Source organism: Nycticebus coucang, chromosome 1 (genome assembly GCF_027406575.1).
Source record: "Nycticebus coucang isolate mNycCou1 chromosome 1, mNycCou1.pri, whole genome shotgun sequence".
In the NCBI taxonomy this organism is placed as follows: domain Eukaryota; kingdom Metazoa; phylum Chordata; class Mammalia; order Primates; family Lorisidae; genus Nycticebus; species Nycticebus coucang.
Window position 1 is genome coordinate 66,423,896 of NC_069780.1, and position 26,669 is coordinate 66,450,564.

The window sequence follows — 26,669 nt, forward strand, 5'->3', positions numbered from 1 at the left end:
TGTGTGTTTTGATGTAGTTGCCTCAGTACATGGGATAATATGTGAGGTTGTATATCCATGGTTGTTCAGTGCCACAGAATGAATAGCTTATCTTACTTAAGTACCCAGTTAGTATTTAGGGTAATAATATTTTCATTAACACAGATATTACAGGTTATCAATATAAATATTAATAGGCTATTATACATTAATTAAAAACATAAAAGCACAGCATTGAAAGAAAAGGATCCAAGATCTCCAGGGGAAAGGAAGTTAGATTTTTTAGCATAGGCTAAGGTACCACAGTAAGAGACCCAGTGAGAAAGAATGTAAATAACACAGGAGTTTCTCTCGCAGCCAGTGGTTCTGAAGTCCGCATTGTAGGCTGGTAGGCTTTGTTCCACACTATTACTGACTTGGGGTAATAATGGTTCTGCTGATTTCAACCATGGCTTCCAACTCACTCTTGTTATCATTCTAACTTGAAGAAAAAGAACACAGAATACATTCAAAGTTTTATGTGCTGGGCCTAGAAGTGGCTCATATCTCTCATGTTCCCATGGTGTGGCGACTCAGTACAAAAATAGCTGAAAAATGTAGACCCTGATTGAGCAGCTATATTCCAGCTACAGTGATGGTTCTATGGAAGCAGATAAAGGATTTTAGTGGCTACTAGCAGCCTCAGCCACCTAAGTATCTGTGCACAGCCTTCTTACCTCACCCGGATCATTCTCAGCCTCTCATCCAGTTACTAACACAGCTCAAAATCCAGGATCTAAGATCTCTTTTAAGGTTTGTCAGTTTGGATGTGGCTTGTTATGGTCTGATAACCTCTAAATTGTTAGGCACATTTGCTGTTATTCTTGCTCCTGCCCATTTATAATATTGTAGTGGGGACAGGATAGCAAAAAAAAAAAAGCCTCTCAATTTGTGGAATGAAGGGAAATGTTTACTCAGATTCAAAGCAATTATGGAATGCTCTTGGGAGACCTTGTAAAGATTTTGTCCTTAATAGTGAAGTTCTTTGATTAGATGCCAATTCTGATCTTTCCAAGGAACTCCATGGTTTTCCCTCTGGACAGTTATTTTTTACCCATTTTTTCCCCGTGGCTACATCTGAAGTAGAGCCTGGGAGCATTTGTTCCACAGGGGGTTGGTGACAGTCCACTTCTTTCACGGGTGTTGGTTTGAGCTTGGTGCCTATCATTTTAAGACCGTGCTACATTTCTTTGGTAATACAATTCCTTCAAAAACTCAAGCCTTTTCATCTACATGTGTCTGGTTGCATATGCCAGGAGAAAAAAAGCTTAGTTTTGGCTTCTGCAGCCAGAAGTGTCATGTTTTTTTCTTGACTAAGTTCTCAAAGCATGCTTTCTTACCTCCACAGGATCTTGCCTCTCTTTAATGGAAGCCATCCTGAGATCACCTGAAAATAGTTGACACTGGGAATTCTACACCCAGATTATTGCTTCAAAGCTGGGTGTCTTTGTTTGGCTTAGCAATTGGCAGAGAATTCTTAATGGACATCCCCACCACTTCCCACACCTCAAAAATAATTTTGAACCCTTTCTATTCACGGTTTAGAAACAATTGGCTTTTTAAATTTTGTGAAGTTCCTAGCATCTGAACTTTCTTTATTCCCTTCCATCTATGATTGGAAACTGGTAGTTTTTATTTTTGACACCTTGCTAAAAGCACTGTGAAACAGCCAATTTATTTAACATTCTGGCCTTTTCCAACTGCTACACCTGAAGCTATCGGCCTAGTAACAAAACATTGAAATATACTCCCTGTTTGTCATGCTAATGGTAAACCACTGCTGTACACTTTCCGTCTTTGTGGTACCTTCAGGATATCAATTTCTGCATTAGAAATATAAATGGTAAACTGCATAGGGACTGGTGTCCAACTCTGAGCCCTCTTTTCAACAAGGCCTTATTTGAGTCCCGTCTTTGGCATGCCTACTCCATTTTAGCAAGAATCCACTAAATCAGTTTTCAAGATGAGATCATATTACCTTGATCAACCTCTGTAGCTGATCACATTCCTCAGCCCCTACCTTTGATATCTGATCAACCTGACCTGCCTTCAGCAGAAAAATTTAGCAAGAAATACCCTACTCCTGATGTATCCACTTAGCAATTTTCCATCCACTGTCCCCCTCACTGTGCCATTGACTAAACCCCCCCCCCCCATTGTCTTTGCTGTAGTACTATGAGTTGAGCAGGTTTATTTCCCCTGTAATGATAGTCTTAACACCTAGGTCCTGAATAAAGTCTTTCTTACCATTATAACAAATGTCAGAATGATTTTTCTTTAATACTTTCTACTGCTACATGCTGGTGGAATGACAATTGGCAGGGAAAATCAGCATACGCCTTTGTTTTGGGTCTAAATGTGTCCTCCCAAAATTCAGATGTTCAAATCCTAACCCCAGTGTGATGCAATTGGGAGGTGAGGACTTTGGGAAATGAGGATGAAAACCCTATGAATGGGATTAGTGCCCTTAAAGAAAGAGACCCCAGAGAGCTCTCTTTCCCACACAAGGATACAGGGAGAAGATGGCAGACTGATTCGGAAGATGGCCCTCACCAAATGCGACTATACTGCCACCCTGATCAGACCTCCAGCCTCCAGAACTGTGAGAAATAATTTTTTATAAACCACCCAGACTGTATTTTGTCACAGCAGCCCCCAAAGACTAACACACCCCTTTTCCCAGGCTTCCCCAGTAGGACTTCCCTCACTGCTATGCCATCTGAAATTTATCTACTTTGTATTCCTTTTAGACTTAACTGTAGCAAGTTACTGCAGATCACAATTCCTTATCTGGAACTTGTAGGACCAGATGTTTCAGAATTTGGAACTTTTCAGATTTTATAAAGTCATATGATACATAACTGGTTTGGGGAAGCACCTGTAATCAAATACACTAACATTTCTGCAGCACTGTAGCAAAATATGAGTGTTAAAGTGGGAAACAGACTATACATATAAAACCTTGTTGGGGGGTCAGGTTTGACTGCCAAACGGATTTTGTTGCCAAAATGATGAAAACAAACTTCAATTTTCAGAGGTTTTTGAACTTGTAACAAATCCTTTTACAGAAAAGTAAACAAAATAATGTAAACACTTAGTTCCAACCAGTGAATAATGTCACATCTATATTCCTGTCTGTTACTATGCCCTGTGATCTAGTCCCTTTTCAAAAAAATGAGAGTTGAATTATAGAATCTAAAATCAATTTTGTTGTTCAAGGCAAATCCAAAGTGATCTTTATTGATCTTAACAGAATGTAAAGTCATTCTTTACTTGGGTTAATAATTTTGTTTTTCCCTATCTTGAGTTAACATTCCCTGGTGGTTGTCATCAGATAATTCTTCAATGTGGATATAACCAAAATTATTACCACTGAACACAAGATTAGTTAAGGCCACTTACAAGTCATGAAAGAACAGAGAATACAATTACATGGAAGGTTAAGAACTAGAAGAGAATGACATGCTTCTGATTACTCTGCCTACAAAATTAGCTACAGTTTATTTCACTTAATGTCAGAGAATAAGGGTATTTAAAAGACAGATTCACTGTAACAAGGACTTTACTGTTAGCCTTACGACCTAATAGTCGAGAGGGGAGTTGAGGAGAGGTGACAGAAGCTAAAGTAGTACCTTCATTATAATTAATTGTATAATGTATTTATCTTGTTTTAAATTTTAAACATTATGTATAGATGGCTTACTAAATAGTCTAAGTTATTAAAACTTGAAAAATCCCAAAATATTATCAAAATGTGTATTCATTTAACAAACACAAAATATGTGATACTATGTCAGGAGTTATAAGATTCATATCCCAGTTATCCTGCTGCCCATCCTCTTTGTAACTACTTACTCTTCCTGCATTTGGATGTCTAGAGACAAGCTCCAAGTGCATATTCTTTTTAGTTTATATTTCATAATACTAGGGGGTACATGTTTTGTTTATGTATTTTGGGTTTTTGTATAGATTGAGTCATCAAGATAGCGTGTACTGAACCTAGTGGGGGTGGATTTGCCCAGTGCCTCTACCTCTCCTCCAGCTCCATTTTCATTGAGATTTACTTATGTTCACCTAAGTGTTGATTGATTAGTTCTAACTTGGTATTAAGAACATGTGTTTGTTTCTCCATTCTTGTGATGTTTCACTTAGAAAAATGGTTCCATCCAGGTTGTCACCGAGATCACCATTTTTTTCATGTCTGAGTGGTATTCCATGGTATGCATATATCACATTTTATTAATCCATTCGTGTATTGCTGGGCTCTTGGGTTGTTTCCACATCTTTGTGATTATGAATTGTGCTGCTCTAAACATTCAAGTGCAGGTGTCCTTTTTATAAAATGACTGTTTTTCCTTTGAGTATATACCCAGAAGTGGGATTTCTGGATCAAATGGTAGGATCTTATATCTAGAAACCCCCAAAGATTCAATTAAGATACTTCTGGAATTGATAAATTCAGCAAAGTCTCAGGTTACAAAATCAATGCACACTAATCAGTAGCTTTCGTATATGCCAACAACAGCTAAGCTGAGAATCAAAGACACACTACCTTTCACAGTAGAGACAAAGAAATAAAATACCTAGGTATGTTCTTAACAAAGGAGGTGAAAGACCTCTACAGGAAGAATTATGAAACACTGAGGAAAGATACTGCAGAGGCTGCAAACAGAGGAAAAATGTATTATGCTTATGGATTGGCAGAGTCAACACTGTTTAAATGGCTATCCTATCCAAAGAGACTTACGGATTCAATGCAATTCCCATTGAAATAACAAGGCCATGCTTTTCAGATATAGAAAAAATAGTTCTACACTTTGTACAGAACCATAAAAGACCCCAAATAGCCAGTGTAACCTTACATAATAAGAATAAAGTGGGAGGCATCACTTTACCAGATTTCAAACTATTCTACAAGGCTATAGTAACCAAAACAGTATGGTACTGGCACAAAAACTGAGACATAGACCTATGGATCAAACAGAGAACCCAGAGATGAAATCATCCTCATATTCTCATCTGATTTTTGACAAAACAGATAAAAACATACACGGGGAAAAGAATCCCCATTTGATAAATGGTGCTGGGAAAACTGGATAGCCACATGTAAAAGACTGAAACAGGATGTGCACCTCTTACCACTCACAAAAATTAATTCACAATGGATAAAAGACTTAAGCATAAGGCAGAAAACTACAAGAATCCTAGGAAAAAGTTGGAAAAAGTCCAAATGTACTTTCAAAAGCATTTTCTCTCCCATCAACCTGCCTCAACTGACCTGTCAGATAAGGGATAATTTTTATTTCCAGATATTATACTATGGAAATACATAGGAACAATATAATCCATGTAGAAATGACATTATGTCTTCATAAATTATTGGTATAAAAGATTTAAGTAGTTATCTTACTTTAGCCATCTGATATTTCATTTCTAAATCCTGCTAAAGTTAACATATGACCATAATTGAGAAAGGAGCAAACACTGCTCACAGATGCCGAGGGCATAATATGTTTATGTTTTAACCATTCTGCATAGATTTCACTGAATACAAAACCACTTTTGAAGTAGAATTCTACATTGTTAAAGTAGGATAAATTCACCATTAGTGTGGTTCATTTTAACACATGCCTTATCCAAATAGGGACTGACCCTTCAGAAAGACTACTAATTGCAGTAACGTGGTGTTTCCTAAAAGTAAGGATCAGTGGAATCAAGGCTATCTGGAAAAAATAGTCAAGAAAAGGGAAGTTACTTTAGCCTGGTCAAGTTAAAAAGCTTCAAGAAAGGCTAATTCAAATAAGGCAAAACATACTTGTTTTCCTCCTTTATTAGAGAAAAGGATAAAATTTAAGTCATTTTAAGAAAGTCAGAAAGCAGTAAAATGAAAAAGCCATTTGATCATTACAAAAGATTCCATCCTTTTTCTACTCCAGGTTATTCATTAGAGTTTAAGTTTTGGTTAAACCTATCAGTCATGGTACATCCACAAAGGCATGTGTGCACAGGAACTAGCAGTGATTTGGCAAAATTTGTTGCTCACATTTTACCGCTGCAATCTTATGGAGTTTACCAAAGGTTAAAATTCAGTCTTAAAATAAAGTGTTCATATACAAGACCCTTGTCAGGCATGAAGTTTTTCTTTAAGAAAGAATTTTATCTACTGAAGTAGTAGTTTACTTCCAGAAACATCCTCATCCAGAATTATTCAATATGTCTAGTACATCTGGACATCTCAAATGCAAAGCAAGAGAGGTCCTTGCAAGATGTGTTCAGTTCAGTTAGTATTAGAGAAGTACAAAGTATGGTTAACTACCACCCATTTATGAACGCTCAGAACATAGAACATAGCAACGGAATAAAGCACTTATTTTCATTTTCAATTCACTCTTTGAAATAGGGAGTGAATAGTACTGGCTATGTTTTGCTTCCTTTAGCAAAAGCAGAAGCTAGAAACATTTTCCTCATATATAAGTTCAAAACGTACATACTGGGGAAGATATTGTATGGGAACTTAATGTGGGGCTTGTCCAAGGATCCAGGTGTATGTTTATAAAGCAATCCAAAAACCTTACCCAACTAAAGTTCTTTAGATACTTAGTATTCAAGTAGTTCTGTGGTCTCAACACCTCCCAAAGGGTCTAAACCTGTTACTCAGAAAGTTCATAAATAAAATATTGTAACTGGAAAAACACAGCTTCATTGTAATGTAGTCCAGTGACTTTGGTAATTACTTTAAAAGAAAATAATTTCTCCTATTCCCCTCAAACAGCTTTGAAGCTAGATGAGAAAACAGACTTAAAAATAGATTTGAATTTTTCAGGAAAAAGTAAGATAGAAATATAAAGCATGATGACTTTACATCGGCCATTAGAATCTCTAATACAAAAAGTAATTTAAAGCTTCCCCAATAATAATCTATCTGTTAAATAGGGTATAATTTAAGATAAAAAAATTCATATTTTATTTTCAGGAGGAATGATGTATAAAGCAATCTTGTGAATGGGGTAAACCACTCTGGCATAAAACAACTATAAAAGCTTGAAAAAAATATTTACACCATTTTGTTTTGATAGACCTATTTGTATTCAAATGTAAAATATCCAGTGATTCTATGAATAACACTTAGACATTTTGTTTTGTTGACTTGTCAACAAGACACCCCTTTAAAGGAATTTTAGAGTGTTAGTGAAAAACTGACCATAATCATAATTTGACATCAACTAGGGTAAATGCAAGTCACATATAACACTGTCAATTGTTGATAGAATCAAACAACCATACAGAAACTTTATTTCATTTAGCTCTGCACAATAGAACACACTCTCGTTTTTATTATAGAACTGCCAGTTATACTGCAGTAGAGCCATTTAAAGTGGGAATTCCAATAACTGATTTTTTCAATAGCAGTGAAGCTTCTACATGTTATTTTGCTCTGTACAAATCAAAACTATCTCCAAACTTCTAAACTGTTTAACTTCTAAGGATAATAATCTCTTAAATCTGATATGTAACATGCCACTTTTATTTTAAATTCAAAGACCAGGCAACTTTAAAGTTACTTTTTCCTTCCCTGAAAAGAAAGACTAAAATAAACGCTGAAAGAATAACGTTGCTAGATATTAGAAACAGAAGTGCAGGTTGATTCAAGTTCAGTTCTGGCACACTGACTTTAGAATGCCAAATATCTTTCTCAGGAAACACAAATACTTGAGAACAGTTCAGTCCTTTCGTACTCTCCTTTTGCGTACTGACTTTATTGGCCCATCTCCAGATCCTGCACTCTCATCTGCTTCTTTCATCTAGAAAAAAGTATGAAAATTTTATTCTAGTATAACACATAACTAGGAGATAGTGGTAAATAATGCATTTCTTCTCTTACATGTTCTATCAATCAAATGTTACCATGAAGGTATGATATGGCATAAAAATAAAGCTATTTCTTGAGGTTATAATATGTAAAAATTGACTTATTTTAGCTCACTGATGAATATACATAAGAAGTCTAAAAGAGTGGAAAAGATGACATTGGATATTTTTAAAGGTACACAAAATGTTTTTGTGAAGCAAAATGTAAACAGAATACATACTCAAGTAAATGACTCCAAGTATTATTAAGTATTAGAAGTCTGCTGTCAGAAATTTCCATCCCTCACCTCTCCCTAAATATAGACATTCACACTAGATAATGATGCCCTGATCCCACAAAGTCCTTTTAAAAATTCAGAAGAGAGTTAATACCAGTAACCAGACATATGTACTGAATAAAATTTAGGAAACACTTAAATAACAATAATTAATTTATTTGGAAGATTTCCTCAAATAGATAAAATAGAAAATTTATTTCATTACATGCAACGAGCCAGGCAGACCTGTACTTTTACCCTACCTAATCAGTTAGAATGCAATGTGTCAGGATGGGGACTCTGTGGGGTGAGGTGATGAAGCTCATAAAGAGAAGTAGAGAACACAGGTTTGGGTTTATGCTGGGCTAAAAAAAAAAAAAGGAAAGATCTGGCTGTAAATTATACTCTGCATTATTTATGATTCCGTAATAACTGACTAAAAAAGGCATTGTGGAAATTTCTCTTTTATATCGGGATTCAAAAATGGGTACACATATCCAGTTAATAGGGCAAATAACCCTCTAGTCCTTTAAAGATATGGAAAAAACACCAGATCAGGTAGATAGTACTCAACTACCCAATGAATCAAGTATTTCAAAATGTGATAATAAAATATTTAGACAATAAGAATGTTTTTGCAACATCTGTTTAGAGCACTGGAATGACTATTACCTTTGAAATATTCAAATATATTTATTTATATTGCCCTTCAATAGAAGGATAAAATTATAATTTTTTACAGATGCAGTTATATCTTTACGTTTTGTAAATCACAGGTTTACTCTACACTGTTCTATTAGGAATTAAGACAATATAAAGTATAGTCTTTTCTTGCCTTCCTTATAGATATGTTTAAGAAACAATACAGAAGCTCTTACAAAAGCTGAGAGAAATGACAAAACTCCTTTACACCAGAGTGCTTTTATTGAAATAACTTTTTAATGGGGAACAACTATACATAGAAACTAGTTTATTTTCTGTTAAAATGTTGCTTACCTCATCCTCTGATCCAGACTTATTTGATTTATTACCTTCTTCTTGAGCTTCTATGATTTCAGCTTCTTCTTCACTCTTTTCCTCAGGTTCACCTTCCTCTTCTAAAATACAGATTTTTATGAAAGGCAAAGCCTCAAAGAATTATACTTTGCTAGTGAAAAGTATTAAATACAATATAAGGGATTTATTTAGATTCCAATATTTATGAGCAATTCCTTCTGTTCAAAATTTAAAAATATTAATCATAAAGACTAATTTTTATCACATTTTATAAATAAATCAGATTTGAGTTAAGGGGAAGGTTTAAATAATTTTTAAGTATTAAGTCTGTATGTACATGTTTATGTGAAAACAAACAAACAAACCCAAAGCTATCTTTGTCTCTATGTTCATGTCTTGGGAATACTTCCCTTAATTTTTGGTGATCGTTTATTTTCAATATGCTATTTATTTGTGCTGGTTCTTTGTGGCCATTGTCAGGCAATTTTTTAGTCACTAACCCTCCTTTGTATTTCACTTAGCCAAATCTCCAACTTCATCACTATCATTACCAAAAGCAAAACAGGTCCTGGAGCTATATAAAGTAAATACTCCTACCCCGCCCAGAATGGGGTTTGGGGGAAGAAAGCTTGAAAACTCATCATCTTTACCTTTCTCTCTACCTCTCTCACGTATTTCCACATTCATAATGTGCGACTACATGAATATGTGAAAGTTCTTACTATAAAAAGACCCTTCTGATACTTAAATATTCCAATATAAGCATTCCAATAAATGCCCTCTAAATAAGGCTGAACAAGACATCAATATACTAAGCACTGTGAAGTTACAAGAATAAGGCTATGAGAATTTCCAAACTAAAGAATTTGTTTCAGATATCTGATAAACACATACACATGTATTTACTACACACATATATATTTTACATATGCATGTAAATATATGAGGTTGGACAATTAAGTTTGTGAAATTGTCCTAGAAAAAGTGCTTTAAAGGGTGGTCTAGGCACTGGCACTGGTGCATAGCTTCTTGGGGGAGCACTTTGAAGGTGACCATAGTGATATTCAGCAATGAGGTATGTAGCACTTTTTCTAGGATGAGTTCTCAAACTTAATTGTACAACCTCATCTGTAAGTGTACATATACTCTCAAAAATACAGATATGTACATACACATGTGTTACGTCAACTGTTTCATCAACTAAGTTAAAAATAGTGCTTCAAGACATAATTTAAGTTGTAAAAAGCTCAACCTGGAATTTGGCTTGGGACACTGGGCAAATCACTAGTTTTATTTCTACCTCACTATGCATAAAGAGGTCTCAGTAGAGAGCCACCAAAAAGTGGCTTTAGTTCTAACATCTTCAAGAATTTAATATAGGTGGGAGGCATACAGGTTCAGCAATCGTCTCAGGAAATTAATCAAATATTGACTCTACGTGGTAACTATCTGATGAACTGCAGCCACTGGAAGACTTGATGTTGGTTTGCTGCTGCCATCACCTGCCTTAGATCTATTCGCCTTCCACAGAGGCCGTGACATGTACCTTCCATGTCATCTTCTACATTCTCAGAGGCAAGAAAAGTCTTTGCAAAAGACTACTGCAAAAGGGATTCATAACTGTGAGGCCCTGAAGCAACAGAATGCTATTTAAATCTTGTTTCCTAGAAGAAAAGAACTACAAACAGGTTGGCTGCTCAGAGGACTGGGCCATCCTCTTGGCCATCGTCATGTATTCTTGGAGATTCAGATGTACAAATTTGATAATAAGCAAGTACAACAGCTAGTGATTTTGAGATAATATACTGTGTTTTTGAACTTCATCCCAGGTCCCCATCAAAATTAACTATTATCATCTTACCTTTTTCAAGAATTTCACCATCACTTTGCTTTTTTTCCTCTTCTAAGTCTATCGGCTTCTCTGGGGCTGCTTTCTCTTCCTTCACTTCTTGTTCTAGTGCTCCCTTTGTTTGTGGTTTACATATGTCAGTTCTTTTATACTCTGTGTTTTCATATGTTTTCTATGGTAGTTTAACAAAGTATTTTTTATTAAAAGGCACTATTTTTAAAAAACATTTTGCAATAATTGATAACACATACTGAATTATCAGTGAAAAACTATAGAAAATTTAGATTACCATATTTTTCTTTCTCTTCATTTTTTTGAGACAGAGTCTCACTTTGTCATTCTTTTATTTTATTTTATTATTAAATCATAGCTGTGTATATTAATGTGATCATGGGGCACCATACACTGGTTTTATAGACCATTTGACACATTTTCATCACACTGGTTAACATAGCCTTCCTGGCATTTTCTTAGTTATTGTGTTAAGACATTTATATTCTACATTTACTAAGTTTCACATGTACCCTTGTAAGATGCACCGCAGGTGTAATCCCACCAATCATCTTCCCTCCACCCATCTTCCTCCCTCCCTCCCCTCCCTCTCCCCCTTTCCCATATTCTTAGGTTATAACTGGGTTATAGCTTTCATGTGAAAGCCATAAATTAGTTTCATAGTAGGGCTGAGTACATTGGATACTTTTTCTTCCATTCTTGAGATACTTTACTAAAAAGAATATGCAGCGCCTGTGGCTCAAAGGAGTAGGGACGCCAGCCCTGTATACCAGAGGTGGTGGATTCAAACCCTGGCCCGGACAAAACAAACAAACAAACAAAAACTGCAGAGGGGAATAAAAATGGGGGTGGGGGGTGGTGATAAGGGAAATTCAAACTGGAGATGGAGAAAAGAGAACACTTCTATACTGCTGGTGGGAATGCAAACTTTGTCACTCTTGGTAGAAGTCACAGCTCACAGCAACCTCAAACTCTTAGGCTCAAGCGATTCTCTTGCCTTAGCCTCCCAAGTAGCTGGGACTACAGGTGCCTACCACAATGCCCCACTATTTTTAGAGACAGGGTCTCGCTCTTGCTCAGGCTGGTCTCTAACTCCTGAGCTCAAGCAATCCAACCGCCTCGGCCTCCCAGAGTGCTAGGACTACAGGCATGAACAATGGCGCCTGGCATTACTCTATTTTTCCATGTGTAATGCACTCCTGTGTATAAGGTGCTCCACATTTTTTGCCCAAACTTTCATGAAAAACATCTTTCATTTAAATTTTGTAATTCAAATTTTATTTGTTTATATTTAGTTACTTGGTTTTTGTTTTATAAAAGAATTGTAGCATTTTAAAAAATATATTATGGTATAAGAAATTTTATATAACCAAAAAGTATCAGCTGGATTTCTAGCTCCTGCCGAAACTGTATATAGAGAAATACATTGCTCTTCATTGATTGGAATGCTTTCATTCCAAGGTTGTCATAAGCTCAAGTAAACTGATTACCATATTCCAGGGTATTATTTTGCATACAGATGTCATTATTGCTTTCTAGAGTTATACTTTTAATACCTAAGCATAAATAAAAGAATAAAATAAAAGCATTTATAAGAAATTAGTACTAGCCATGTGTCATGTGCATCCTCATTCTTCCCTCAAAAATTTTGGCAAAAATGTGCTCATTACACATGGAAAAATATAGTATTACTTTTAAGAATGATTTGCTAAATTTATAGAAAAAAAAGTTGAAGGAAATTGATTTTCTTTGCCTTTACCTTTCTTGGCCAACAGAATGAAGTGATTAGTGCTATTGGCAGCCCTGCTGTCACAAGATAAATCAACCAAAGCCATGGGCGTTCTTGAGCAGCAGCCATTAACCGTTTAAATACACCAGGCTATAGAAAAGCAGAAAAATGAAAGTCAAATTTTACAATTTTTTATTGGGAAATACTGCCTATGAAAACCATATTTTACCCAGGCATTTTATATTAAGGTGTGATGAACTTACAAACCCCAAAATGTTTCATTTTCCCACCTTACATTTTGTAAAGTCTAATTTAGTTATTAGCATGCATCACTGAATGAGACTTTGTAGTAGAAGGTACATTACTACAAAAGTGGAAACTTCTAATCTTCCAGCAAGAATAATGATAATTTTATTTTTTGTTAAATATCAGGATATAACTATTTTTTTTTAAAGTTCCAGTATACATGATTAGGTTACATTGTTTGTATTTGGTAGGTAAAGTCCAAGTTGTAGTTGAGCCCTTCACCCAGGAGGCATGCCATCTACCCTAAATTGTGCTTGTTAGGTGACAGCAAACTACCCCCCCTCCCTTCTCCCCTCTCTCTTCACTGCTTTCCTCTCCCCTACTTTAATTGTTTTTTTTTTTTCTCTTGTATGGGCCTGTAGCTAGCTGTTCATCTGCTGGTTTTATATTAGTATTGAGTACACTGGATATTTGCTTTTCTATTCTTGTGATACTTTACTAAATGTTCTCCAACTCCATCCAGGTTAATACAAAACATGTGAAGTCTCCATCTTTTTATGGCTGAATAGTATTCCACGATATACATATACCACAGTGAATTAATCCATTCATGGGCTGATGGACATTTGGGTTGATTCCACATCCTGGCAATTGTGAATTCAGCTGTGATAAACATTCTAGTACAAATGTCCTTATGGTATAAAATGATTTTCTTCTTCTGGGTAGATATCTAATAATGAGATTGCAAGATCGAATGGAATGGATTCTCCATACTTTCAGGCTGTATTAATTTGCAATCCCACCAACAGTATAAAAGTGTTCCCTTCTCTCCACAATCATGCCGGCATCTGCAACTTTGGGACTTGTGATGTGGGCTAATCTTACTGGGGTTAGGTGATATCTCAAGGTGGTTCTGATTTGCATTTCTTTGATGATCATGGACTATGAGCATTTTTTCATATGTTTGTTGGCCACTCGTCTGTCTTCTTTGGAGAAGGTTCTCTTTGTGTCTCTTGCCCAAGGATTAATGGGGTATTTCATGTTATGAATCTGACAAAGAACTGATAACCAGAATCTACAGAGAACTCAAATTAATCAACAAAAGAAAAGGAAACCATTCTATTTATCATTGGTCAAGGATAGAACTCCTTTTTGTGGATGTATTATTTGGTTCACTCAGGAGATACAACTCTCTGATTATTAATGCTGTACCTTTAAAGAACTTAATAAAATCAGAATTTTCTTTTTTATATAAACAAATTTTACACATAACCCTCAGTAACGAAGTTGTTTCCTTTGTTAAGATAAAATGGTAAACCATTGAATGTTTTAGTTAAAAGAGATTCAAAATGGGAATCTCTCTTTACCTACTCTTTTGATGATTTTTGCTAGTGTCCAAAGAAATCAAATGTAAGGTATAAATTTTCTTTATAGCAACTGATTTTAAAGATATATTATCTAAGGTACATTGTATTGAAATATTTAGCTTATCTTTTTGTAAACAATGTTGAGATTTTTCTGGAAACACTAGAACACAGTAGTGTTAAATATAAAAATTCTTTGTATTCTTCTATGTGAAGAGTAGTTAAAATAAATAAAGAATAATATTTAATGTTACCACTTACTGGCAATGTGCCAATTCTATAAACAGCATATAAGCATTATATCCTATTAAAGCTGTTATAATTTAATGAAGAATCAGACTCACAAACTCACATATAGACATATCGTTTACTAAATGTGGTATAATGAAGTTGTATCATAATATAGTAAAGCTAAATATTCTATGAGTACACTTCCTTGAGATTCAGTAATTATTATACACTTATTTATCTTCAAAGGGGCCGTATGTATAACCTATAACCAGGGTCGGTCTTACTACTGCTATACATAGTTACATGACAACCACTATTGGTCAATACCATACCTCATTAGCACTTGCTATCATTATTTTCCATCCCCAACCATCTGTAGCCCAGTGATCTGCGACTTCTTTTTCTGAGCAGATAATAAAATTATCAAAGTAGATATTAGACGTCATAGACCAAAGTTCTAACCCAAGAGCACAGAAAGAAGCCAGAAGAAATGGACTGTCATCTTCAAAGTAATCTGGATTAGGAATTTTTCGAGGACTCCAGATTCCCTGGAAGAAAAGAATAATTGAAGACATTTTCACATAAAATAATTTCATTATATAGGCTTCTTAAGCAGTAGTTGCTGTTAAAATTAGCAATACTAACTGGAAAAAAAGAAAACTTTAACTGATATTAATTCATTAGTGATACACTGGAAATAAAACCATATTTCTTCTTAACCCACAATATTCTCTATGAGCTTTGTTTATTTATTTATTTTGAGATAGAGCCTCACTCTATGACTTGGGTAGAGTTACATGGCATCCTAGCTCACAGCAGCCTCAAACTCTTGGGCTGAACTGACCTCCTTGCCTCAGCCTCCTGAGTAGCTGGGACTACAGGGGCCCACCACAATGCCTGACTAGTTCTTCTATTTTTAATAGAGACAAGGTTTCACTTTTGCTCAAGCTGATCTTAAACTCCTGAGCTCAAGTGATACACCTGCCTTGGTCTCCTAGAGTTCTAGGAGTATAGGCATGAGGCTGACTTTATATTCTGCAAAAAAGGCAAAGTGAAAATTCAACACACACAGAAAACTGAGTAATTAAATTTCATGAGGGGTATTATTTAGACAAGTGTTTTGGATTTAGATAACTTTTTAATAATAAAAAGTTATTCAAGGCAAGATATCAAAGTTGCCTTAAAATTGTATATTGCTTTGGGTAATATGGATATTTTAACAATGTTGATTCTTCCCAGCCATGAGCATGGTATGTTCCATTTGTTAACATTTTCAGCTATTTCTTTTCTTAGAGTTTCATAGTTTTCTTTATAGAGATCTTTCATGTCCTTTGTTAGATAAACTCCCAAATATTTCATCTTCTTTGACACTACTGTAAATGGAATAGAGTCCTTAACTGTTTTTTAAGCTTGACTATTGTTGGTATATATAAAGGCTACTGATTTATGAAGGTTGATTTTGTAACCTGGGACACTGCTGTATTCCTTGATCACTTCTAAGAATTTTGTAGTAGAATCCCTGGTGTTTTCCAGATATACAATCTTATCATCTGCGAAGAGCGAAAGTTTGATCTCTTCTGACCATATATGGATACCCTTGATCGCCTTTTCTTGCCTAATTGCAATGGCTAAAACTTCCATTACAATGTTAAAGAGCAATGGAGACAATGCGCGACCTTGTCTGGTTCCTGATCTGGTGGAAATGATTTCAATTTAACTCCATTCAATACAATATTGGCTGTGGGTTGCTGTAGATGGCCTCTATCAGTTTAAGAAATGTCCCTTCTATACCCATTTTCTTAAGAGTTCTGATCATGAAGGGATGCTGGATATTATCAAAAGCTTTTTCCACATTAATTGAGAGAATCATATGGTCTTTGGTTTTTAATTTGTTTATGTGCTGAATTATACTTATAGATTTACTTATATTAAACCAGCCTTGAGACCCTGGGATAAAACTGACATGGTCATGATGTATAATTTGTTTGATGTGTTGCTGGATTCTGTTTGTTAGGATCTTGTTGAATATTTCTGCATCTATATTCATTAGTGATATTGGTCTATAATTTTCTTTTCTTGTTGGGTCTTTTCCTGGTTTGGGTATCAGGGTGATGTCAGAAAAAACCTTGAATAGCCAAGACATTACTCAGAAATAAAAACAAAGCAGGAGGAATCACGCTACCGGACCTCAGACTATACTATAAATCGATAGTGATCAAAACAGCATGGTGGGTGGCTCCTGTGGCTCAAGGAGTAGGTCGCTGGACCCATATGCTGGAGGTGGTGAGTTCAAACCCAGCCCCAGCCAAAAAACCACACACACACACAAAACAAACAAACAAACAAACAAACAAAAAAAACTCAGCATGGTACTGGCACAAAATAGAGAGGTAGATGTCTGGAACAGAATAGAGAACCAAGAGATGAATCCAGCTACTTACTGTTATTTGATCTTTGACAAGCCAATTAAAAAAAATTCAGTGGGGAAAAGATTCCCTATTTAACAAATGGTGCTGGGTGAACTGGCTGGCAACCTGTAGAAGACTGAAACTTGACCCACACCTTTCACCATTAACTAAGATAGACTCTCACTGGATTAAAGATTTAAACTTAAGACACGAAACTATAAAAATACTAGAAGAGAGTGCAGGGAAAACTCTTGAAGAAATCGGTCTGGGTGAGTATTTTATGAGGAGGACCCTCCCCCCACCCCCCCGGGGAATTGAAGCAGCTTCAAAAATACACTACTGGGACCTGATCAAACTAAAAAGCTTCTGCACAGCCAAGAACACAGTAAGTAAAGCAAGCAGATAGCCCTCAGAATGGGAGAAGATATTTGCAGGTTATGTCTCCAACAAAGGTTTAATAATCAGAATCCACAGAGAACTCAAACGTATAAGCAAGAAAAGAACAAGTGATCCCATCACAGGCTGGGCAAGGGACTTGAAGAGAAACGTTTCTGAAGAAGACAGGCGCACGGCCTACAGACCTATAAAAAAATGCTCATCATCCTTAATCATCGGAGAAATGCAAATCAAAACTTTGAGATACCATCTAAATCCAGTAAGATTAGCCCATATCACAAAATCCCAAGACCAGAGATGTTGGCGTGGATGTGGAGAAAAGGGAACACTTCTACACTGCTGGTGGGAATTCAAATTAATACGTTCCTTTTGGAAAGATGTTTGGAGAACACTTAGAGATCTAAAAATAGATCTGCCATTCAATCCTATAATTCCTCTACTAGGAATATACCCAGAAGAACAAAAGTCACATTATAACAAAGATATTTGTACCAGAATGTTTATTGCAGCCCAATTCATAATTGCTAAGTCATGGAAAAAGCCCAAATGCCCATCAATCCACAAATGGATTAATAAATTGTGGTATATGTACACCAGGGAATATTATGCATGCTTAAAGAAAGATGGAGACTTTACCTCTTTCATGTTTACATGGATGGAGCTGGAACATATTCTTCTTAGTAAAGTATCTCAAGAATGGAAGAAAAAGTTTCCAAGGTACTCAGCCCTACTATGAAACTAATTTATGGCTTTCATATGAAAACTATAACCTAGTGATAAGCTAAGAATATGGGGAAAAGGGAGAGGGAGGAGAGGGAGGGGGGACGGTGGAGGGAGGGTGATTGGTGGAATTACACCTACGGTGCATCTTACAAGGGTACATGTGAAACTTAGTAAATGTAGAATATAAATGTCTTAACACAATAACTAAGAAAATGTCAGGAAGGCTATGTTAACCAGTGTGATGAGAATATGTGAAATGGTCTATAAAACCAGTGTATGGTGCCCTGTGATCGCATTAATGTACACAGCTATGATTTAATAAAAAAAGAAAACAAACAAAAAAAAAAAGTTGCCAAAATTGGAAAGATCATTATATAATAAAAATGGGTCACTCCATTTAATATATACACATGATAGGCAGTATTAATTAATCATAGTTAAATCTCAGAACAACCATTCAATGTAAAAATTCCAGTAGATCTTAAAATATTAAACTGTTAATCAAATCAATTTGACAATATGATTACTCACTGAGTCACTGCACCATCATATGTATCAGGCACTAGGCCAGATGGTCAACATAGATACAGTTCCTGTATTATGAAGTTTGAAGTTTAATCAAGGAGACAGGCATTAAATAAAAAAAAAAATTACCAAAATAATCATTTTGTGTTAAATACTATAAAGGAAAACCACAATGATTAAAATATGTAACTGCAGATATATGATCTTAGAACACGTCAATGAATAATTACAAAAATAAAACTAGAGCGTTAAATAGGTAACATAGGGACTTTTAACATAAAAATCTAGGTACACTCAAAAGATGTCTGATTCATATTAGAATAAATTCTGTATATATTTTTTTTTTGAGACACATTCTCACTATGTTGCCCTTGGTAGAGTACTGTGGTATCACAGCTCACAGCAACTTCAAACTCTTGGGTTTAAGTGATTCTCTTGCCTCAGTCTCCCAAGTGGCTGGGATTATAGGCACCTGCCACAACATCCAGCTATTTTTTTTTTTTTTTAATTGGAGTTGCCATTGTTGTTTTTTAGCTGGCCAGGGCTGGGTTCGAACCTGCCAGACTCGGTGTATGTGGCCAGCACTATAACCACTGTGCTATGGGCACGGAGCCAAATTCTATATTTTAATACTAGTAAAAAATCAGCATATTAATTGACCTCAGGCATCAATTATTAAAATGTATGAGTCTACTTAATCAGAATTCATTTCTTATATTTAGTTCTAAAATAGGACTTTGTTCCAAAGTGAGTATCAATTTATTATTAGGGAAGAATATAGTATGAAGTGATTTATCTTCAGTTTTTAATTTTATTCTCCTGGAAAATTAAAGAATACTTTACTTTTAAAATACAAATCATTTTCTATGATATGCATGAAAGTGATACACTAATAGTGACTTTTTATTTATCTTTTTAAAACCCAGCCTGCTCTTCCTACCTTGTACAAGTTACTTCCCTATTATACTATTTTCCTGAAGGCAAAGACATTTTTACTACTAATCAGGTATCTATTTGACTTCTTAAGATTATAAATCAAGAGGGATGGAGCAAGATGGCAGCCGAGTAACAGCTTCTCTGCAACTGGGCACGGTGAGTCTGGGGAGATAAGACTCCAGGCATCTCTGGCTGGTGGGATCTGCCTATAATCATCCCTTTGAGGATACAGGGAATCAGCAAGGGACTTCTGGACCCCAAGAGGAGGACAAAAACAGTAGAAAACTGGCAAGTGGTTGCGTGTGTTCGATCAACCTAATCCCGCCGGCAGCTGTAAGTACAAGCAGCAGTGAGACTGCAAACCAGAAAGGCCTTACCTGTGAACTGTTTCGGTGTTTTTGGACTTGGCACTCAGTTGAACTGCCTTCGGGAGAGCTTGAGCAAGAGTGTGGAGAACTTTGGGCATTGTCTAGGGCCCCAGACTGAGCCGCTGAACCGGACAGAGCTAATAGTGTTTGGCTGTGGGTGGCAGGGAGCCATTGTGAGAGAACTGCCCTGTCAAGCTCCGCCCTCAGGGTCGCAGAGCAAGGATTGGGCGGGAGCTAGTAACCTAGTGACTGAGAAGCCTAAAGGTGGGGACTGAGCTGCCTTACACCCTTAATCCTCAGGGGCAGAGTGAGACCGGTTTTGGCACACTGGAGCCTTGGGCTGTTGCCCTGGGTAGAGTGCCATGGTGTCACAGCTCATAGCAACCTCAAACTCCTGGGTTTGGCGCTGCCAGGACCTCCATAAGAGCTGCACTGAGAGCCCCGACCCGCGACCTGTGCCCGCTGGGCCTCCGCATGCCCTGACCAGGAACTGCGGGAGCCACACAACCCTGAGTCCTCCCTCCTGTACCCTCTCTGCCTCCACACTGGCCTGCTCGTCTGGCCAGGGACTCTGGTAGCCGTGTGCCCTCCGGAGCCCTCCCTGCCTCGGTGCAGAGCCTTCTCCTGGCCAGAGACTGTTGAAGCCTTGGGCTCTCTGTGCCAAAGACACTGGGCACCAGGCACTCGCAGAACTGTGCACACCACCTCCCGCCCGGTTGCTGGATCCAGGTGTGTCACACTCCGGAGCTGCTTCCACAACCAGAACTCCCCTGGTTAGGGCAGCCCCAGAGGAACTACACAGGGTCACTCCCTACAAAGATTTAGCAACAATAGTGTGACCCTGCTGTGGTCTAATCTTGGAGAGACACCTCCCCAACTCTGAGGACAGCCAGAGGCAATGGTGAAAAACAATCATGAGGCAAAATCAAGAGGAAAACTCTGGCAATATGAATAATCAGAGTAGAACAACTCCCCCAAGGATCAATTGGGCAGACACAGCACAAGATTTCATGCACAAACAAATAGCTGAGATGTCAGAAATTAAATTCAGAATCTGGACAGCAAATAAGATCGAATTAGAATTCCAAGCAGTAACCCAAAAGACATCTCAAGAATTCAACGAATTCAAAGACCAAATGACCAAAGATTTTGACACATTGAGACAAGAAGTTGCAGCCCTCAAAGATCTGAGAAACACAGTAGAAACTCTCAGTAACAGAATGGAGCAAGCACAAGAAAGGATTTCTGATATTGAACACAAAGCTTTCGAACACTCCCAAACTCTCAAAGAGGAAGAGAAAAGGAGGGCAAAAACAGATCACTGTCTCAGAGAGCTCTGGGATAATTCGAAGAAAACCAATATTCATCTTATAGGGATCCCTGAAAGCAATGAAGTGGCTTCACAAGGCACAGAGTCTCTTCTCCATGAGATTATGAAGGAGAACTTTCCAGACATGCCAAGAGATTCTGAAATTCAGATTCAAGAGATTCTGAAATTCAGATAGCAGACAGTTTCAGAACTCCAGCACGACTCCACACAACTAAGACATCCCCCAGACACATCATAATCAATTTCACTAAAGTTAATATGAAGGAGAAAGTTCTGAAAGCAGTCAGAGGAAAGAAAACCATTACCTACAAGGGCAAGAATATTAGAATAACTGCAGATCTCTCTGCTGAAACCTTTCAATCTGGAAGAGGATGGTCACTGACTTTTAATCTCCAAAAACAAAATAACTTTCAACCCAGGATCCTGTACCCAGCTAAATTGAGTTTCATTTATGATGGAGAAATTAAATACTTCAATGACATTCACATGTTGAAGAAATTTTCCATAACTAAACTGGCTGTCCAGGATATTCTCACACCTATCCTCCATAAAGACCAGCATAATCCTCCACCACAAAAGTAAACCCACCCAGAAAATTCTGATCAAATTCCAACTTCCACAGTCGCAAAAGGATTAAAAATGTCCAACAGACTCTTGAAAGGTTTATCACTATTCTCAATTAATGTGATTGTTTTAAATTGTCCTCCAAAGAGGCACAGGTTGGCGGACTGGATACAAAAACTCAAGCCAGATATCTGCTGCACACAAGAATCTCATCTTACTTTCAAAGACAAATATAGACTCAAAGTGAAAGGATGGTCATCTATACTCCAGGCAAATGGAAAGCAGAAAAAAGCAGGTGCTGCAATTCTATTCGCAGACGCAATAGGTTTTAAACCAACCGAAATAAGGAAGGATAAGGATGGACACTTCATATTTGTTAAAGGTAACACTCAATATGATGAGATTTCAATTATTAATATTTATGCACACAACCAGAACGCACCTCAACTTATAAGAGAATCTCTAACAGACATGAGCAACTTGATTTCCTCCAGTTCCCTAGTAGTTGGAGATTTTAACACCCCTTTAGCAGTGCTGGATAGATCCTCCAAAAAGAAGCTAAGCAAAGAAATTTTAGATTTAAACTTAACCATTCAACATCTGGACTTAACAGACATCTACAGAACATTTCATCCCAACAAAACTGAATACACATTCTTCTCATCAGCCCACAGAACAGACTCCAAAATCGACCACATCCTAGGCCACAAATCTAACCTCAGCAAATTTTAAAAAATAGAAATTATTCCTTGCATCTTCTCAGACCATCATGGAATAAAAGTTGAACTCAATAACAACAGGAATCTGCATACCCATACAAAAACATGGAAGCTAAATAACCTTATGCTGAAGGATAGATGGGTTATAGACAAGATTAAGAAGGAAGTCACCAAATTTTTGGAACAAAACAACAATCAAGACACAAATTACCAGAACCTCTGGGATACTGCAAAGGCAGTCCTAAGAGGGAAATTTAGAGCACTACAAGCCTTCGTCAACAAAACGGAAAGAGAGAAAGTTAATAACTTAATGGTACATCTCAAGCAACTGGAGAAGGAAGAACACGCCAACCCTAAACCCAGCAGAAGAAAAGAAATAACCAAAATCAGAGCAGAATTAAATGAAATTGAAAAGAAAAGAATTATACAACAGATCAATAAATCCCAAAGTTGGTTTTCTGAAAAGATCAACAAAATAGATAAACCTCTGGCCAACCTAACCAGGAAAAAAAGAGTAAAATCTCTAATTTCATCAATCAGAAATGGTAACGATGAAATAACAACAGACCCTTCAGAAATTCAAAAAATCCTTAACGAATACTACAAGAAACTCTACTCTCAGAAATATGAAAATCTGAAAGAAATCGACCAATACCTGGAAGTACACCACCTACCAAGACTTAGCCAGAATAAAATGGAAATATTGAACAGGCCTATATCAAGTTCTGAAATAGCATCAACTATACAAAATCTCCCTAAAAAGAAAAGCCCAGGACCAGATGGCTTTATGTAAGAATTCTACCACACCTTTAAAGAAGAACTAGTTCCTACATTACTAAACCTCTTCCAAAATATAGAAAAAGAAGGAATATTACTCAAAACATTCTACGAAGCAAACATCACCTTGATCCCCAAACCAGGGAAAAACCCAATAAGAAAATTATAGACCAATATCACTAATGAATATTGATACTAAAATAATAAGATCCTAACAAACAGAATCCAACAACACGTCAAAAAAATTATACACCACAACGAAGTGGGATTTATCCCAGTGTCTCAAGGCTGGTTCAATATACGTAAATCTACAAATGTAATTCAGCACATAAACAAACTAAAAAATAAGGACCATATGATTCTTTCAATTGATGCAGAAAAAGCTTTTCATAATATCCAGCATCTCTTCATGATCAGAATACTTAAGAAAATTGGTATAGAAGGGACATTTCTTAAACTAATAGAGGCCATCTACAGCAAACCCACAGCCAATATCGTATTGAATGGAGTTAAATTGAAATCATTTCCACTAAGATCAGGAACCAGGCAAGGTTGCCCATTGTCTCCATTGCTCTTTAACATTGTAATGGAAGTTTTAGCCATTGCAATTAGGGAAGAAAAGGCGATCAAGGGTATCCACATAGGGTCAGAAGAGATCAAAATTTCACTCTTCGCAGATGGTATGATCGTATATCTGGAAAACAGTAGGGACTCTACTACAAAACTTTTAGAAGTGGTCAAGGAATACAGCAATGTCTCAACAAAATCAACACCCATAAATTTGTATCCTTTATATATACCAACTATAACCACACCAAAAAAACAGTCAAGGACTCTATTTCTTTCACAGTAGTGCCAAAGAAGATGAAATATTTGGGAGTATACCTAATAAAGGACGTGAAAGAGCTTTACAAAGAGAACTATGAAACTTTATGAAAAGAAATAGCTGAAGATGTTAACAAATGGAAAAACATCATGGCTGGGAAGAATCAACATTGTTAAAATGTCTATACTACCCAAAGCAATATATAATTGTAATGCAATTCCTATTAAAGCTCCATTGTCATATTTTAAAGATCTTGAAAAAATAATACTTCATTTTATATGGAATCAGAAAAAACCTCAAATAGCCAAAACATTACTCAGAAATAAAAACACAGCAGGAGGAATCACGTTACCAGACCTGAATGTACTATAACTATAAATTGATAGTGATTAAAACAGCATGGTATTGGCACAAAAACAGAGAAGTAGTTGTCTGTTTCAGAATAGAGAACCAAGAGATGAATCCATCTATTTACCATTATTTGATCTTTGACAAGCCAATTAAAAACATTCAGTGGGGAAAAGATTCCCTATTTAACAAATGGTGCTGGGTGAACTGGCTGGGGAACTGTAGAAGACTGAAACTGGACCCACACCTTTCACCATTAACTAAGATAGACTCTCACTGGATAAAAGATTTAAACTTAAGACATGAAACTATAAAAATATTAGAAGAAAGTGCAGGGAAAACTCTTAAAGGAATCGGCCTGGGTGAATATTTTATGAGGAGGACTCCCCAGGCAATTGAAGCAGTATCAAAAATACATTACTGGGACCTGATCAAACTAAAAAGCTCTGCACAGCCAAAAATATAGTATGTAAAGCAAGCAGACAGCCCTCAGAATGGGGGAAAATATTTGCAGGTTACACCTCTGATAAAGGTTTAATAACCAGAATCCACAGAGAACTCAAACATATTAGCAAGAAAAGAACAAGTGATCCCATCTCATGGTGGGCAAAGGACTTGAAGAGAAACTTCCTTTTTTTTTTTTTTTTTTGTAGAGACAGTCTCACTGTACCGCCCTCGGGTAGAGTGCCGTGGCATCACACGGCTCACAGCAACCTCTAACTCTTGGGCTTTCATGATTCTCTTGCCTCAGCCTCCCGAGCAGCTGGGACTACAGGCGCTCGCCACAACACCCGGCTATTTTTTTGTTGCGGTTTGGCTGGGGCTGGGTTTGAACCCGCCACCCTTGGCATATGGGGCCAGTGCCCTACTCACTGAGCCACAGGTGCTGCCCTGAAGAGAAACTTCTCTAAAGAAGACAGACACACGATCTACAGACACATGAAAAAAAGCTCATCATCCTTAATCATCAGAGAAATGCAAATCAAAACTACTTTGAGATATCACCTAACCTCAGTAAGAGTAGCCCATATAACAAAATCCCAAAACCAGAGATGTTGGCGTGGATGTGGAGAAAAGGGCACACTTCTACACTGCTGGTGGGAATGCACACTAATACATTCCTTCTGGAAGGATGTTTGGAGAATACTTAGAGATCTAAAAATAGACCTAACATTCTATCCTATAATTCCTTTACTAGGTTTATACACAGAAGACCAAAAATCACAATATAAAAAAGACATCTGTACCAGAATGTTTATTGCAGCCCAATTCATAATTGCTAAGTCATGGAAGAAGCCCAGTTGTCCATCGACCCATGAATGGACTAGCAAATTGTGGTACATGTATACCATGAAATATTATGCAGCCTTAAAGAAAGATGGAGACTTTACCTCTTTCATGTTTACATGGATGGAGCTGGAACATATTCTTCTTAGCAAAGTATCTCAGGAATGGAAGAAAAAGTATCCAATATACTCAGCCCTACTATGAAGCTAAATTATAGCTTTCACATGAAGGCTATAACCCAACTATAGCACAAGACTATGGGGAAAGGGACAAGGGAAGGGAAGGGAGGGAGGAGGTTATCGTGGAGGTAGGTAATGGGTGGGGCCACACCTACGGTGCATCTTAGAATGGGTACAGACAAAACTCACTAAAGGCAGAATACAAATGTCTACATACAATAACTAAGAAAATGCCACAAAGGCTACGTTGAACAGTTTGATGAGAATATTTCAGATTGTATATGAAACCAGCACATTGTGCCCCTTGATTGCACTAATGTACACAGCTATGATTTAACAATAAAAATAAATAACAAAAGATTATAAATCAAACTTCTAGAAGTTAATATATTATTAATAATTATATATATGAAAGACAATATCACATTTTTTAACTTTACTAAGGAATTAAAACAAGTGATTATTACCTGGTAGTTAGGGTTATCAATCATTGGAGGTTTCCACACTCCTTTGTATTTTGGGTTGTCTATCATGGGAGGTTTCCATTCTCCACACCCAACTTGACATGCTGGATTAGGAATACGAGGTGCCTCCCATTCTCCATCCATGTCCTCATTCCTTAAGATATTAGAACAAAACAAATAGAGTCTCAGGTCAGTCATATAAGCTACTAACAAAAACACAAGTAAGAAATACTTAAAATTAACATTTG

The 26,669-nt window shown here is 36.7% G+C and overlaps 1 protein-coding gene across 3 annotated transcripts in view; it reads right to left on the minus strand.

Annotated features, from left to right (window-relative positions):
- Positions 1 to 7,283: 7,283 nt before the first annotated feature.
- The window catches only part of CLGN (calmegin), a 68,158-nt gene continuing 48,772 nt past the window's right edge, over positions 7,284 to 26,669 (minus strand). For 2 of the 3 annotated variants that reach the window (XM_053581985.1, XM_053581990.1), the window contains exons 10-14: positions 26,425 to 26,575; positions 12,761 to 12,880; positions 11,002 to 11,161; positions 9,141 to 9,241; positions 7,284 to 7,820 (exon numbers count right to left, since the gene is read on the minus strand). In XM_053581985.1, coding sequence (XP_053437960.1) covers positions 7,740 to 7,820; positions 9,141 to 9,241; positions 11,002 to 11,161; positions 12,761 to 12,880; positions 26,425 to 26,575 — 613 coding nt within the window. In that variant the 3' untranslated portion in view covers positions 7,284 to 7,739. Of the gene's footprint in view, positions 7,821 to 9,140; positions 9,242 to 11,001; positions 11,162 to 12,760; positions 12,881 to 14,903; positions 15,120 to 26,424; positions 26,576 to 26,669 lie in introns of all 3 variants that reach the window. The other variant, XM_053581996.1, reaches the window with a different exon arrangement.